The sequence below is a fragment of the Pagrus pagrus genome (genome assembly GCF_965226575.1).
Source record: "Pagrus pagrus genome assembly, contig: HAP1_SCAFFOLD_70, whole genome shotgun sequence".
In the NCBI taxonomy this organism is placed as follows: domain Eukaryota; kingdom Metazoa; phylum Chordata; class Actinopteri; order Spariformes; family Sparidae; genus Pagrus; species Pagrus pagrus.
In genome coordinates, this window is record NW_028175393.1 from 271345 (window position 1) to 288312 (window position 16968).

The 16968-nt window shown below is 41.4% G+C and overlaps 2 protein-coding genes across 3 annotated transcripts; one reads left to right on the forward strand and one right to left on the reverse strand.

The window, feature by feature from the left end:
- The first annotated feature begins 3023 nt into the window (after positions 1-3023).
- On the forward strand, positions 3024-12403 carry LOC311253921 (uncharacterized protein). The gene is made up of 3 exons (XM_084384378.1): positions 3024-3055; positions 3190-3818; positions 12167-12403. The coding sequence occupies exons 2-3, from the start codon at positions 3330-3332 to the stop codon at positions 12194-12196; spliced, it is 519 nt and encodes a 172-aa protein (XP_084240504.1). The 5' UTR covers positions 3024-3055; positions 3190-3329; the 3' UTR covers positions 12197-12403.
- A 1484-nt stretch (positions 12404-13887) lies between these two features.
- Positions 13888-16730, reverse strand: LOC311253922 (uncharacterized protein). 2 transcript variants are annotated; one of them, XR_014622055.1, is made up of 3 exons: positions 15649-16730; positions 14443-15053; positions 13888-14356 (listed from the first exon to the last, which is right to left on the reverse strand). XR_014622055.1 is itself a non-coding variant. In XM_084384379.1 (2 exons), the coding sequence occupies exons 1-2, from the start codon at positions 14468-14470 to the stop codon at positions 14001-14003; spliced, it is 384 nt and encodes a 127-aa protein (XP_084240505.1). In that variant the 5' UTR covers positions 14471-15103; the 3' UTR covers positions 13888-14000. The 2 variants fall into 2 exon arrangements, 1 of the variants encoding a protein (XP_084240505.1); XM_084384379.1 differs by lacking the exon at positions 15649-16730 and having other exon boundaries at positions 14443-15103.
- Positions 16731-16968: the final 238 nt, after the last annotated feature.

A 16968-nucleotide genomic window follows, 5' to 3' on the forward strand; every position in this document is an offset into this window, starting at 1 on the left:
CTCAGCTCTATCCAACATATCATACATGGCGCCCTCAGAGCACTCTTGCTTCAACCTTGTACGAGTAATAATAATAATTTTATTTATATACCGCCTTTCATACATGAAATGCATCTCAAGGTGCTTTAAACAAATCATCAAACAATTAAAAACAGTATTAATCAACAGTCAGGCAGTAAAAATACACAGTGACAACAAAACAATAGCAGTGATAAAACAAAAAAACAATCATACAAATAAAATTAGGCCAAGTTAAAAACAAATCAATTTGAGGAAAAAATAAAAAGATAAGATACCATACTCAGATCCCTAATTATATGCTCTTTTAAAAAGGAATGTTTTAAGTCGATTTTTGAAAATAGAGAGAGTATCTGTCCCACGAATTTGAATTGGGAGTTGATTCCAGAGAAGTTGGGCCCCGATAGCAAAAAGCCCTGCCTCCCATACTACTTTTTAATACTCTAGGCACAGCCAGCACGCCTGCATTTTGGGATCGCAGAGTCTTATTTGGGTGGTAGGGAACTATAAGGTCCTAAAGATATGAGGGTGCCTGACCATGTAGTGCTTTATATGTTAGGAGGACAACTTTAAAATCTATTCTAGCAGTTACTGGGAGCCAGTGTAGAGAAGCCAAGACAGGAGAGATATGGTCTCTTTTTCTCGTCCCAGTCAGGACACGGGCAGCAGTGTTTTTGAACTAATTGGAGTGTCCTTAGTGACTTACTCGGACAACCCGACAGTAAAGAGTTACAGTAGTCAAGTCGTGAAGTCACAAATGCATGAATTAATTTTTCAGCATCCTTTAGAGATGGAAGGGATCTGATTTTGGAAATGTTACGCAGATGAAAAAAGGCAGTTCTTGAGATTTCTTTAATGTGAGAGTCAAATGATAAATTCTGATCAAAAGTAACACCAAGATTTCTGACCGTGAGGGCTGAAGTTAAAGAGATGTCATTTAAAATAACAGTATCATTGACTAGATGTTTTCTAAGATGTTTAGGACCCAGTACAATAACTTCAGTCTTATCTGAGTTGAGCAGCAGAAAGTTACGAGTCATCCATATTTTAATATCCTGCAGACAAGCTTGAAGTTTAGAAATTTTGTTGGTTGCGTTAGGTTTAAAGGATAAGTATAACTGAACATCGTCCGCATAACAATGAAAATTAATGTCATATTTTTTAATAACGCTACCAAGAGGAAGCAGATATAAAATGAATAGAATTGGACCAAGTACTGATCCTTGTGGAACGCCATAGCTCACTTTGGTGTACAAAGAGGATTCATCGTTAACATGTACAAACTGAGTTCTGTTAGATAGGTAGGATCTAAACCAGCTTAATACCTCCTTTATATTTTTCCATTTCTCATATGTTACTTTAAATTTCTTATTTTGAATTAACTGTTACTCTTTCAGTTCTTGCATTTTAGGTGTTAATCGTCTTTCACGAGAGGATTTTCTTTTTTTCCTCATCTAACTCTCCTGTATCTTGCCCTTGTGACATGACATTAGACTGACTATCACCATTTTGAGACATTTTGAACTTTCACTCAAAAGTGACACCTTAATATGTAGTTAGTACCTGAAATTAACTTTCCCAACTTGATGAAATCAAGTAATATTGAGCAGTCTTTTCGGCAAAACAATAGCAGTTATTTTTAAAGCATTCAATAGACCCCTTTTTTTCCCTTTTTTTTTTTTTGATGTTCAGGATCCCTTTACTCCTGTTTGTCGAGATTAAACGGTAGTTTATGTTCTATCCATCGATTTCCTGAGGCATAATAATTGCAGTCTGACCTGAGGACTCACGTTGTAGCCCGAAACTGCTCCACGGCGTGTCCGCTGAAACCTGCAGCTGCTGCTGGATGTGTAGCAACGATGCCTGTAGCTCGCTGCAGGATGAGAAACACCACCGCCCGCCAAAACCTGTAGCTTGCTGCAGGATGAGAAGCACTGCTGCCCACCGAAACCTGTAGCTTGCTGCAGGATGTGTAGCACCACTGCCTGTAGCTTGCTGCAGCCTGTAGCTTGCTGCAGCCTGTAGCTTGCTGCAGGATGTAAGCACTGCCACTCGTCTTAGCCGTAGTCGGATGAGAAACTCTGAAGCCTTGTGATGGATTAGGACACATTTTCACTGTATCTACACTGGTTAAAGGAATCACGCCTCTTACTGATGTCCACAATCAATTTATTTTCTCTCTTTGAAAGTTACGGAGCACTGTGAAAACTGCAACAAACACAATTCACATACATCACTCTCAGAAATTATTTACCATACAAAACGTACACAAATATACAGAATAATTAACGTGTGTGCCTGATTAGCCAGTAGTTTCTCTCGTCTCTTTTTCTCTTCCTCAATTCTCACTCACAACTTCCGGCTCATGTCTTACATTAGTCCGACAGGAAGTAATCTCTCACCACTATTTTAACTTAAACATTTCAATAAAGTCTGATGGCAGAACCATGAATTAAACTGCATTTAGGTTTCATCATAAACTTATGTAATAATAATAATAATAATAATAATTTGTATTTTGTGCTGTTTACTTGTTCTGTGGTCTGTGTATGCTGTGTACTTGTACTGTGGTCTGTATGTATGATGTGTATTCGTACTGTGGTCTGTATGTATGCTGTGTACTCATACTGTGTATTCCAAAGGTTCCGAGCCTTCGCCGCTGGCCTCCAGTGGGTTCCTGCCGGTTTCCAGAGGGTCCACGCCTTTGCTGCCGGCTTCCAAAGTATTCAATCCTTTTTATGTGGTATGTATACTATGTTCTGTGGTATGTGGACTGCATGTACTGTGGTCTATGTACTCGTACTGTGTATTCTTTGTTGGTACTGGGGTCTGCCTGTCTACTCTGTATTCGTACTGTGTAGTTGTTCTGTGATCTGTGTACTAGTTTTGTGGTCTGTGTACTTGTACTGTAGTCTGCGTGAATGCTGTGTACTCGTACTGTGTTTTCCAGAGGTTCCGAGCCTTCCCAGCTGGCCTCCAGTGGGTTCCTGCCAGTTTCGCCGCTGGCTTCCAGAGGATTCAATCCTTTTTTACTGTGGTATGTGGACTGCATGTATGCTATGTACTCGTACTGTGTATTGATACTGCAGTCTGTATGTATGCTGTATACTCATACTGTGTATTCGTACTGTGGTCTGTGTGTATGCTGTGTACTCGTACTGTGTATTCCAGAGGTTCCGAGCTTTCGCCGCTGGCCTCCAGTGGGTTCCTGCCAGTTTCGCCGCTGGCTTCCAGAGGGTCTGTGTACTTGGTACTGTGTATTTGCACTGTGTACTCAGCATTCGTTCTATGTATTTCCTGCTGTGGTCTGCATGCTGTGTACTCATACTTTGGTCTGTGTACTCCAGAGTTTTCGAGCCTTCGCCACTGGCCTCCATCAAGTTCCTACCGGCTTCCAGATGGTCCCTGCTTTCACCGCCGGCTTCGGGATGGTCCAAGCCCTCACCGTCGGCCCCCAGTGGGTTCCAGCCGGCTTCCAGAGGGTCCGAGCCTCCACTGCCAGCTTCCAGATGGTCCCTGCTTTCACCGCTGGCTTCCGGATGGTCCAAGCCCTCACCGTCGGCCCCCAGTGGGTTCCAGCCGGGTTCCAGAGGGTCCAAGCCTTCGCTGCTGGCCTACAATGGGTTCCAGCCAGCTTTGCTGCCGGCTTCCAGAGGGTCTGTGGCTTCGCCACTGGCTTCCAGAGGGTTCCTGCTGGCTTTGCCGCCGGCTTCCAGAGGGTTCCTGTTTGCTTTGCCGCTGGCTTCCAGAGGGGTTCCAGCCGCCTTCACCGCAGGCTTCCAGAAGATCCTCGTACTGTGGTATGTATACTATGGTCGGTGGTATGTAGACTGTGCTATGTCTATTGTGGTCTGTAGACTGTATGTGGACTTGACTGTTCTGTATACAATTTATGTAGACTATATGTATACTGTGAACTATTATGTGGACTTATGTATGTGCACTGTGGACTGTTGTGTGTGCACTGTGGACTGTTGTGTGTGCACTGTGGACTGTTGTGTGCACTGTGGACTGTTGTGTGCACTGTGGACTGTTGTGTGCACTGTGGACTGTTGTGTGCACTGTGGACTGTTGTGTATGCCATGTATGTGCACTGTTGTGTATACTTTGTATTCATACTGTGGACTGTTGTGTGCACTGTTGTGTATACTTTGTATTCATACTGTGGACTGTTGTGTATACCGTGTATGTGGATTTATACCGTGGATTGTTATGTATATACCTTGTATTCATAATGTGAACTATTATGTGGACTGTTGTGTGCACTGGACTATTATGTGGACTGTGTGTGGACTGTTATGTATATTGTGGATGTATACCGTGGACTGCTGTGTGCACTGTTATGTATACTTTGTATTCATACTGTGGACTATTATGTATACCGTGTATGTGGATTTATACCGTGGACTGTTATGTATATACCTTGTATTAATACTGTGAACTATTATGTGGACTGTTGTGTATACTTTGTATTCCTACTGTGAACTATTATGTGGACTGTTATGTATGCCGTGTGTGCACTGTGGACTATTATGTAGACTGTGTGTGGACTATTATGTGGACTGTTGTGTATACTGTGGACTATTATATGGACTGTTGTGTATATTGTGGATTTATACCGTGGACTGTTATGTAGACTGTTGTGTGCACTGTTGTGTGCACTGTTATGTATGCCATGTATGTGCACTGTGGACTGTTGTGTATACTTTATAGTCATACTGTGAACTATTATGTGGACTGTTGTGTATACTTTGTATTCATACTGTGAACTATTATGTGGACTGTTATGTATGCCATGTGTGTGCACTGTGGACTGTTCTGTGGACTGTTGTGTGCAGTGTGGACTGTTGTGTGCACTGTGTGTGGACTATTATGTGGACTGTGGACTGGTGTGTATACTGTGGACTGTGTGTGGACTGTTGTGTATACTGTGGACTATTATGTGGACTGTTGTGTATATTGTGGATTTATACCGTGCACTGTTATGTATGCCATGTATGTGCACTGTGGACTGTTGTGTGCACTGTGGACTACTATGTAGACTGTGTGTGGACTATTATGTGGACTGTGGACTGTTGTGTATACTGTGGACTATTATGTGGACTATTGTGGATTTATACCGTGCACTGTTATGTATGCCATGTATGTGCACTGTGGACTGTTGTGTATACTTTGTATTCCTACTGTGAACTATTATGTGGACTGTTATGTATGCCATGTGTGTGCACTGTGGACTGTTGTGTGGACTATTGTGTGCACTGTGTGTGGACTGTTGTGTATACTGTGGACTATTATGTGGACTGTTGTGTATATTGTGGATTTATACCGTGGACTGTTATGTAGACTGTTATGTATGCGCACTGTGGACTGTTGTGTATACTTTGTATTCATACTGTGGACTGTTGTATGCACTGTTATGTATGCCATGTATGTGCACTGTGGACTATTATGTAGACTGTGTGTGGACTATTATGTATACTGTGGACTGTGTGTGGACTATTGTGGATTTATACCGTGCACTGTTATGTATGCCATGTATGTGCACTGTGGACCGTTGTGTATACTTTGTATTCATACTGTGGACTGTTGTATGCACTCTTATGTATGCCATGTATGTGCACTGTTGTGTATACTTTGTATTCATACTGTGGACTATTATGTGGACTGTGTGTGGACTGTTATGTATAATGTGGATTTATACCGTGGACTGTTATGTATATACCTTGTATTCATACTGTGGACTGTTATGTGGACTGTGTGTACCGTGGATTCATATTGTGGACTGTTATGTATATACCTTGTATTCATACCGTGGACTGTTATGTGCACTGTTGTGTATACTTTGTATTCATACTGTGGACTATTATGTGGACTGTGTGGACTGTTATGTATATTCTATGTGGACTGTTATGTATACCCTGTATGTGGATTTATACCGTGGACTGTTATGTATATACCTTGTATTCATACTGTGGACTGTTATGTATATTGTGGAGTTATACCGTGGACTGTTATGTATACTTTGTATTCATACTGTGCACTTTTGTGTATGTGGACTGTTGTGTATACTTTGTATTCATACTGTGGACTATTATGTGTACTGTGGATTCATATTGTGGACTGTTATGTATATACCTTGTATTCATACTGTGGACTGTTGTGTGCACGGTTATGTGTACCGTGTCTGTGCACTGTGGACTCTTGTGTATACCGTGGACTGTTATGTATATTGTGGATTTATACTGTGGACTGTATGTATTCTGTGGGCTGTTGTGTATACCGTGTATGTGCACTTCGGATTGATACGTATACCGTGGACTGTTTTGTATACCGTGGATTTTTACTGTGGTCTGTGTGTATGCTGTATACTATGTACTGTGGTCTGTGTACTCTATTCTGTGTATTCGGTGTACGTACTGTGGTCTGTGTATGCGGCATTTGTACTGGGTACTCGTTCTGTGGTCTGTGTATTTCACGCTGCAGGTCGTACTTTCGTCGCCGGCTTCCAGAGGGTCCGTGTCTTGGCCGCCGGCCTCCAGTGGGTTCCAGAGAGTTCTAGCCTTGGCTGCTGGCTTCCAGAGGTTTCTAGCCGCCCTCGCCGCCGGCTTCCAGAGGGTCCAAGCCTTCGCCGTCGGCCTCCAGTGGGTTCCAGCTGCCTTCACCGCCGGCTCCCAGAGAGTCCGATCATTGGCCGCCGGCTTCCAGAGGGTTCTAGCCGCCCTTGCCGCCAGCTTCCAGTGGGTTCTAGCCGCCCTTGCCGCCAGCTTCCAGTGGGTTCCAGCCGCCCTTGCTGCCAGCTTCCATTGGGTTCCAGCCCCCTTCACCGCCGGCTTCCAGAGGGTCCAAGCCTTCGCCGTCGGCCTCCAGTGGGTTCCAGCTGCCTTCACCGCCGGCTCCCAGAGAGTCTGAGCCTTGGCTGCCGACCTCCAGCCGCCTTTCGCTGCCGGCTTCCAGAGGGTTCTAGCCACCTTCGCCTCCGGCTTCAGAGGGTCCGAGCCTTCGCCGCCAGCGGTCCGTGCCTTTGCCGGGGGCTTCCAGATGGTCAAAGCCTTCGCTATTATTTCTGTTGTTTATTTCCTTTTATAGGAAAACCACACCTAATTAAGTTTGCAATCATGCTCAATCACCAATAAAGAATTTAATTGAAACTGAAATACTGGACTATGAATCTGACGGATCATCTATGGTGGGTTCGTTTCCCCACACCGGCAACAGTCTCTTCAGGATAGCCACAGTCAGCCAATCCTTCTTTTCATATCCTGTGGACTGTATACGTATACTGTGTATGTGGACTGTGTGTATACAGTTTATATATACAAAGAGTGCTGTGGGTGGGACATTTAGGGAGACTTTATAGGTATATATCATTGCTTGTATGTATTACAGTATACTATACAGTATAGTGCAGCGAGCAACATCTACAGATTAAAGTTAATTTGTGTGTATCTGTATCTGACCCAACACATGAAAAGGGACACACACTGGACCTCATATTGTCATTCGGTCTGGAGTTAAATGTCATTGAGATTGTTGACACACACATCTCCGACCACTTTGCTGTTTTATTCAATATCACACTGCCTCATCCCCCGGTTAAATTGGGTTAGGGTTATTAATTAACCCTTACAACTGCCTGCGAATTCTCTGCAGCCTTTTGCGACTCTGTACTGCAGGATCACGACTGTGGTCTCACTCTTAATGAGCTCTTGGACATGTTTAATGGTACCTGTATTGACATATTGGAGTCAGTGGCTCCCTTTAGGTGCAAACGCTCTAAGCGAGTAGGAGAGCCTTGGCTTAATGACACCACTCGCACGTTAAGACGCACATGCAGACCTGCTGAGAGAAAGTGGAAAAAAGATCATCTACAAGTTTCCATAGAAATCTTAAATGAGTGTCTGATCAAATATCAAAATGCTGTCAAATTTGCTAAAAGTCAGTTTCTATCCAATCTTGTGTCAGCTAACAACCATAAGCCTCAGTTTCTCTTTAGTACTTTGAATAATATTTTGAACCCCTGTGATCACAGTGCTATTATTCCTTCATCCAAACTGTGTGAAGATTTCTTGAATTTCTTTATTGATAAAATTTTCTGTTATTAGGTCCTCTCTTTTGCCGTCTGCATCAGATCCTGCTGTCCCTCCTATATGCCCTGCTGTCTTTGAGAATTTTGAGCAAGTCTCCCTCCCATCTTTAACTGATTTTGTACAGCACCTCAGGCCTTCCTATTGTCCTCTTGACAGCACCCCCCCCCCCCCCCCGCCTTTTTAAGGAGGTTTTCCATATCATTGGCCCTCGTGTTATGGACCTGATGAATTTATCTTTGATGACCGGCTGTGTTCCAGCTGCTTTAAAACATGCTGTGGTCCAGCCCCTCATCAAAAAGCATAACCTTGACCAAACAGTTTTATCAAACTTTAGGGCCCATCTCCAAGCTTCCTTTTCTTTCTAAGGTCTTGGAGAAGGTGGTATATGAACAGCTTCAGTCTTTTATTGATCAAAATGGTATCTCAGAGAAGTTCCAGTCTGGGTTTAAGTCACGCCACAGCACAGAAACAGCGCTTTTAAAAATGTTTAATGACCTCCTTTTGACAGCTGACTCTGGTAACTCTGCTGTCCTGGTCCTTTTAGATCTGACAGCTGCCTTTGACACAGTGGATCATAAAATTCTTCTGTCACGTTTGAACACCTGTGTGGGCATTAGGGGCACTGTTTTTAAGTGGTTTCAGTCCTACCTCTCAGACCGGAGCTTCTCTGTTCAGCTTGGCCAGCATTTTTCAGCCACTTCCCCTCTAAGTTGTGGAGTGCCCCAAGGTTCTGTTTTGGACCCACTCCTTTTCTCGATATATATGTTGCCTCTGGGATCCATATTTAGAAATTACAACATCTCTTTTCATTGTTTTGCCGATGATGTACAAATCTATTTACCCCTAAAGATAAATGGGCAAGCCTCTGTTCAGACTCTACTAGACTGCCTTAAAGATATCCAAACTTGGATGGAAGTTAATTTTCTGTCTTTAAACAAAAACAAAACTGAAATCATTTTATTTGGTCAACAAAATCTGCTTGATGGATGTGACGGCGCCATTGGCTCCCTTAAGTTTTACTGTCATCCTTTTGCAAGGAACCTTGGTGTTATTTTAGAGAGTGACTTTAGGTTTGACAAGCAGATATCCTCCATAGTCAAAACAAAGCTTCTTCCAACTAAGGCTGTTGGCAAAAGCAAATGTTTATCTCCCAAAAAATGTATTTGAGAGATTAATTCACACCTTTATTACATCACGTTTAGATTATTGTAATTCCTTGTTTGTTGGCCTGGACCAGAAAGCACTGCGCCGCTTGCAGGTTGTTCAAAATGCGGCTGCCCGCCTGCTGACTGGAAAGAAAAAACGCGAGCGCATTACTCCTGTCCTTGCATCTTTGCACTGGCTGCCTATTAATTTTAGGATTCAGTTTAAAATTTTATTAATTGCTTTTAAATGTATGAATGGTCTGGCACCACCTTATTTATCTGAGCTTTTACAGTTGCACACCACTGCTAGGGCACTTAGGTGCTCCTGGCAGTACCCAGGTCCAGACTCTCCACTCGTGGAGACAGAGCCTTCTCAGTCGCGGCTCCTAAGCTGTGGAACAGCCTACCTCTCCATGTTAGAGCTGCACAGTCCGTTGAACATTTTAAAACACTCCTAAAAACGTATCTTTTCTCCTTGGCGTTCACTCCCAGCTAAGCAAGCAATCTTGGCTCTCTCTTTTTCTTTCCCTCTCTCTCTCTTTTTTACTCCTTTTTTATTCTCTCTTTTTAATCTAAATTTGTTTTAAATTGACTACTATCCCTTGTGTTGTTTTAATTATTTGTTGTAGTGTTTGTGATTAACTTTGTTGTGCTTTTGCAATTGTACAGCACTTTGGTCAACTGAGGTTGTTTTAAATGTGCTTTATAAATAAATTGTGACTTATCTTGTGACTTGACTTGACAATAAAACTGTGTACAGGAGAGTGAGAACAGAAGTATCGATAACAGCATTCAAAAATGACCTAATGGTGCAAAACTGGGATATTGTATACAATAGCAATAATATAAATAGTGCATATGATGAATTCTTAAAAATATTTAAAACACTATGATAAAAATTAATAGGAAACTAAAATATGCTGATCATCCTTGGATCACAAAGGGTTTGCAGAATGCCTGCAAAAAGAGAAATACACTGTACAGAGAAAGTATGAGACAGAGAATCAAGGAGGCAGAAAAAAAATATAATATTAGTTAACTTGTTTTTATATTTTTTATAAGAATAGCTCCGAAAGAATAGTATACAAACTATTAGATGATAAGAATAACATTAAAGGTATATGGAACATACTGAAGACTGTAATAAAAAATAGCTCTAAACAATTAAGTTATCCTAAGTATTTTACGATATGAATGAAGTAGTTAACAGCTTTAATACATTTTTTGTTAGTGTTGGACCTGACCTAGCAGAACAAATCTTGACCCAGTGCAGGTGGTGGGAGACAGCAGGATGATGGCCAAGCTATCATCGCTGCTGGTGGAGGAGTCCCACCCCCTACAGGCCACTATCACAGCACTGGTCAGCTCCTTCAGTGACAGGCTGATACACCCCAAGTGTGTGAAGGAGAGGTATCGCAGGTCCTTCCTTCCTGCTGCTGTCAGAGTCTACAACCAGCACTGCTCCCAGTAGACCTCACTGTGCACTGTACAATAAAAAACTCTGCACATATCCACACACTTTCTGGTTTGCACAAATTGGACAATTTTTAATATCCATATTTATTATTTATTGTTTGTAAATAAAAATATCAACTGTTTAAACTTACACTGTCCATATTATAAATAATAAATACTATGTCATAATGTAAATACCAATTTCATATTGTAGATATTATGTATATACCAGTTAAATTCTATTTCTTATGTCTTATTATATTGTTTATGTTTTACTTTTATTACTGTTTAAGTGTGATACTGTCCTTTGGCTGCTGTGACAAAGAAATTTCCCCATTTGCGGGACAAATAAAGGAATTCTGATTCTGATTCTGATTCTGAAATCCCAGATCCAGACATTTCCAGACAAAATGACAATAGCAAAGATCATACCTCTGTACAAAACTGGGAACAAACACCAATTCACAAACTACAGACCTGTGTCATTACTATAGATTCTCTTAAATTCTAGAAAAACATTTCAATAACCGACTGGACAGTTTCATAAATAACACAAATTACTCACTAAAAGTCAATATGGATTTAGATCGAACAGAGCAACATCACTGGCATTAATCGATTCAGTTGAGGAACTAACAAATTCAATAGACCAAAAAGAGTATACAGTTGAGATATTCATAGACCTAAAAAAAAAAGCTTTTGACACAATAAACCATGATATATTATTCAAGAAACTAGAACGGTATGGAACAGTCTGGAGGGGACGCTCAGGGAATGTCCAAACATAAACCAGTTTTTAAAAAAAAATAAGGAGATGATTTTTACAAGGTACAGAAATGAGGCAGGTGTTTGATAATCAATAGGGGTATATTGTTTTTAAGTATTTCAGTGGTATTATTTATTAAAAGGGGGTGGAATAAAATAAGTTTATCCTTCCTCCCATTCCTTTTCGGATATGTAAACAGAATTTATAGTTTTCAGTTTATGTTTACTTTGTACATGATAATTTTGGTTTTTACATGTTCGAAATAAACTATCTATCTACACGGTACACTGTGGTCTGTGTGTGTATGCTGTGTACTGTATACTGTGCTCTCGTTCTGTGGTCTGTCCACTCGTACTGTGGTCTGTGTATTTCGTGCTGCGTGCTTGGTGCTGTGGTCCGTGCCTTCAAACGTAAATAAGTGTACATCATGCATGGTGTTACGGCCCCGCATGTGTGTGTATGTTATGTCTTTTTTTTGGTCTCCCTCTCCTGCTCAGTCGCTCCCCGGCCCCGGATCAGGCTCCTCCGTTCTCCCCGATTTCAATTCATATTCGTACAGCTGCCATTCCGTCAAATTAATATCCGAGTAATTATAATGTAAACTAACGTCAGTTCAAGAGATTATACTTAGCCTAGCCAAATGTTTAACGACCTGTATTTTGGTTGATTTTTGTATTGTTTTAACTTCAATCAAGGGACAACTGACGAAACCGCAGCTCTCATAAAATGGAGAGCCGCTAACGAAGCCCTCTTCACCAGATGGAGGAATTCGTCTAAAACCGGATGGGAGTGAGTAAGCTTTTTATGTGTTTTTATACGAGGAGCAGTGGTCCGGTGGTGTGTTTGTTTGTGCCAGACTTCACAGCCTCTTAAAATAGTTTGATGCAACCTAAATGAATAAAAGGAAAATATAGTATAAAGCTAAACTAAATGTTTATAATACTACAAATCAAATAAGTAGTGTGAATTGTAACCTGGTGAACAAAAATGACTTAAAGTGCCACAAAGTACAAGTGAAGGGCAACAGCAATAGTACAGGTGTAGTTATCAACCTAAGTGATATACTAGTTTGTACTAACAATATTAACTATATATTATCAATATAACTATTGATGAAGTATTTGTATTTACACAGACATTCACTATATAATATGATTGCACTTACATGCATGCAAGGAAGAGAATAGAGAATCCCTATTCTACATCACATTCAGTAGTCTCTGTCAGCTTGTGTGTTAGTCACTGTAATATCTTTGTTAACGTGTTCTCAATGTGTAATAATATGTTTAAGTTGTCCTTTTTTGTGTGAATGTGTGTGCTTTATCCAGAGTCTTTGTGAGAGACAGTGCTGTGCCTGTCACCCCCAAACAGGCGCAAAAGAAGTGGAATAACCTGAAAGAAAAGTACAAGGTACCACCATTCTATCTACTTTTCAGTAAACAAGTTGGACATGGCAACATTCATTCAGTGAATTTTTATTTTTTTAGGAGCTTAGGGACCCACCAACGGGGAAAGGGGTGGAGGCAGGAGGGGTGACAGCTGCCACCTGGCCATGGTATGGTCAGATGGATGCCGCACTCCAGGGGCAGCACTCCATTAGTCCGCCCCTGGTAGTTGCGGCCAATCTGACCCCCGCTACAGGTGGTGTTGTCACCCTCCCGTCCTCTGCCCCTCCCAGAGAAGGGGAAAAGCCACCAGGTCCCAAGAGGGCCAGGGCCAGTGGGCAGCTGATGGACTTTCTGAGAGAGCAGGCAGAAAAAGAGGAAGAGAGGGAGAAGAGGGCAGAGGCGAGGGAAGAAGAGAGGGAGAGGGCAGCAAGTCAGAGAGCTGACAAGTATTTGTCTCTCTTTGAGAGGCTTGTGGAGAAAATGTAAATAGTGTATATACGTAGTAGTTGTAGGTAATTTTTAAATGTAGTTCTTTGTTGTTGTTTTATTGTTATTCTGTCAATTAAATAGTGTGAGTATTGAGTTGTGAATGAAGTGGTCTCAAAGAAATTCGAAACGCAACTGGACTTGGTTATCTGTCAGTTATTTGCCAGTTCATGTTCGCATCTGACCAGGCTGAGACTGGTCCTCGGACCTTGGACCAGTCTCAGCCTGGTCAGCGAACATGAACTGATGAAGCCTCTTGGATGAGAGGTAAAACGTCTTCCTAGACAAATCGAGGCACCAAGGCTTGTAACGGTGGTCACAACAAACGCTTCTGAAACTGAAATCTGATTGGGAGGTTGACTTTACTTACAGGTGTTTTTTCAAACCATTGTTATATGTTTAACTATACACATAATATAATCATTTTTAATTGAGATAAACTATACAATCATTTTTAATTAATCAACAAAACAATATTTACAATTAACCATTGTTATATGTTTAACTAACTGTTATATGTTTAATTAATCAACAAAACAATATTTACAATTAACCATTGTTATATGTTTAATTAATCAGCAAAACAATATTTACAATTAACATTAATTAAAATTACAAATAATTATTGAACTGATTATGAATTTGGGGTTTTTCTTTAGTAATCATGCTCCCTCAGAAATGCCGGGAGCTCTTGAGGGGCAGACTCTTCGGCAGCAAGTCTGCCTCTGAGATTGACTCCCGACAGCTCCTGACCTTGGGCAGCATTCCCCCCAGCTTCCTCATCCTCCCAGTCATCCTCCTCTGCCTCCTCCTCTTCCTGGATGTCACCAGCTAACAGGCAAAGGTTGTGGAGGATGCAGCATGCTCCAACAACCTTGGGGGCGAACAGAGCCCGGATCTCCAAAGCCCGGAGGAAGATGGCTCTCCAGCGGGTTTTGAGCAACCCGAAGGTGCGCTCAATAATGTTGCGGGCCTTGGCGTGATGCCTGTTGAAACGGGCCTCAACTTGGCCTGTTGATTAAAATACAGGTAATGTAGAATACATCCAGGAATTCAAATTCAAAGTAACAACTGTAATAAATAATTTATTCTCTCACCTGCTACAGGTTGACGGTAGGGAGTCATGAGGGCCACCGGATGCTGCAGGCAAGGGTACCCCCCGTCTCACAGGAGGAAGAAGCCAGCTGGTGAGTAGAGGGACTGTTTGTACATAGGAGACCTCTGGAGGACAAGGGCATCGTGGACTGACCCCGTGTTGCCGATGTAAACATCCAAAAATGCAAAAATCCCCTGTTGCTCTTCTTCTGCTCCGCAGGTGGGACAAGCCGGATGTGGCATCCATCTATGGCTCCAACTGCACGCCGGAAAAGCCTCATGCCCAGCCAGCCGAGCAAAACCTGCTCCCACCTCCTCCATCTCCTCAGGCTTGGGGAAATGGATAGCCTTGTGGAGGATGCCCATCATGGCCTCCAAATATGTCTGCCGTGACCCTGTAGGAAGTGCCACATGCCAGCCAGTACAGAGAGACAGCCACCTCAATTTCGTGGCTCCAGCCATGTGGCTTTAGCCGGGGCAACATCTGGACCAACAGATTGATGGTCTCCCTTGACAGCCTGAAGGCTGGTTTGAGGTCAGCCTCCTCAGAGAAGAAGGCGCAGAGGATGGGCACAGTGTTGTTAACTTGTGCATACATTCGAGGAGAATGATCCTGTAGTAAAATAAAAAATATTTTTTAATTAGTAAAACTATGAAATAATATTTGAATTTATTTATTTATTTATTACTTTATGAAATAATATTTGAATGTATTTATTTATTTATTAATGACTTGCTTTTAACTATCAACTATGAATATTTGAATAGACTGATGAATTTTAACACATGCTGTAAAAATGTATTTATAGTTCTCTCATGAAACTTAATGTATGTTTTGTGTTCTATACAAATGAGCTTCACTTGATTCATTACACAAGACTTATCAGACTTGTATCAGATATCAGAAATAAAGAAATTATACAACTTAATATGCTCCTCTATTTCACCTGTAATTGTTGGGTCCCCCCATGATTTCACCAGTAGGTGGTGATAGGTATCACATATCAAGTATAGTAGCATAGTAGGAAATTTATGAATGAAAGGGGTGGGTCTATAGCGTTACTATTACTAAACAGTTTGGGGCGGACCCTGTTAATCCTGTTTCATACATTAATATTTATAATAATACTTCTAAACCGTACCATATTTATTTTGTTAACTTTAATATGAATGGAAAACCAAGTGCTCCCGAAGAAAAGATAACTTACGAATCCAGCAAAGGCTAGGATAGCGCGAGGTCTCTCCAGACTCCTCCTCCTCATCCTGGCTCTCCTCCGCTGAAGACGCCCCCTCAGCTCAGCAGCTTCCTCCTCAGCCTCCCAGTAAAGAATACCGACCGCGACAGCTAGCAACACTTGCCGGTCCATATTTAACGGTGGTAATACTCTACTAACTACACAATCCACAAATCCACAATGGCGATCATCTACAAACAACAGCCTTTTCGCGGGTTTTTTTTCCCGCTGTTGGCTCGTGAGATTGAGAAGCACTTAAAAATAAAATAACATACTTATGTACAACGAATGAAGGTTGTTGCTGCTTTATGTACGTGTGTATTTATTTATTTACATGTCACATACACAGGAGAGAGAGAGAGAGAGAGAGAGAGAGAGAGAGCACTTGTTTTGGATGATAACGCCCAGCTGTTTAATCAGTGCAGGCTGCATTTGGCTCCACAAGAATGCATCGTCTCAAAACTGAAAACGGAGCATTCTGTATTCTTGTGATCTCCGGAGTTCATTCTTCGGAGAACGACTAGCAAGAACATTCTCCTCAAGAACACAAGTCCATTCTTTGCATTCTTGGTATTGAGAAATGCTCATAGTCTGTTAGAAAAGAATGTTACAACAAAACTGTTAATAATGAAGTAACACTGGATATTGGAGTGGGGCTTTAAAAGTAACACTGCTCGTAGTATCTGCTACTAGGGATGTACATTTTAAACAATTTCTTTAATTGATACTTTGCTGATTATCAATTAATCATTAATAATATATGAAATATGAACATTGTTTTATGGAAAACACTTTAAACATAAGTGTTGTGCTCACAACACACGAGCCACCATAATGTAGTGCTTCATGCAACAGTAATAGGGAGTTTGGGGTTAAATTTGGCTATCAATAATAATTAATGATTATCAGGGATAATTATAAATTATGATTACTAATAAGTTCCAATTTACATTAGATCACCTCGGGGCACCACCCTTGAAGAAGGGAAAAAAAGCCAATTCACCAAATCAGTCTCAGAAAAGGTACTAAACTGTTTGTAACTCTGATTAATAATGAACTTAATAACTACAACCAGTTACCATAACAGCTAGTAATGGTTGAAGGATTTTGGAGCTCTTGACAAAGTAGAAGTTGGCAACAATCACTCTTGTACAATATTAAATAGACAACATGTGGGTTCAAAAGTCTTTTATTTACAAAGATGAAACACACTAACTTCCATGTACTATATACAGGTTTGTGTGTGTATGTGTGTGTGTGTGTGTGTGTGTGAGTGTGTGTCTGGCAGAACAA

Coding starts and splice junctions, on each gene's coding strand:
- LOC311253921 (XM_084384378.1), top strand. CDS start 3,330: ATGCTGTGTACTCATACTTTGGTCTGTGTACTCCAGAGTTTTCGAGCC. Junction 3,819..12,166: donor CAGAAGATCCTCGTACTGTG/GTATGTATACTA, acceptor ACTTCAATCAAG/GGACAACTGACGAAACCGCA.
- LOC311253922 (XM_084384379.1), bottom strand. CDS start 14,470: ATGACTCCCTACCGTCAACCTGTAGCAG. Junction 14,357..14,442: donor CTACCGTCAACCTGTAGCAG/GTGAGAGAATAA, acceptor TTTAATCAACAG/GCCAAGTTGAGGCCCGTTTC.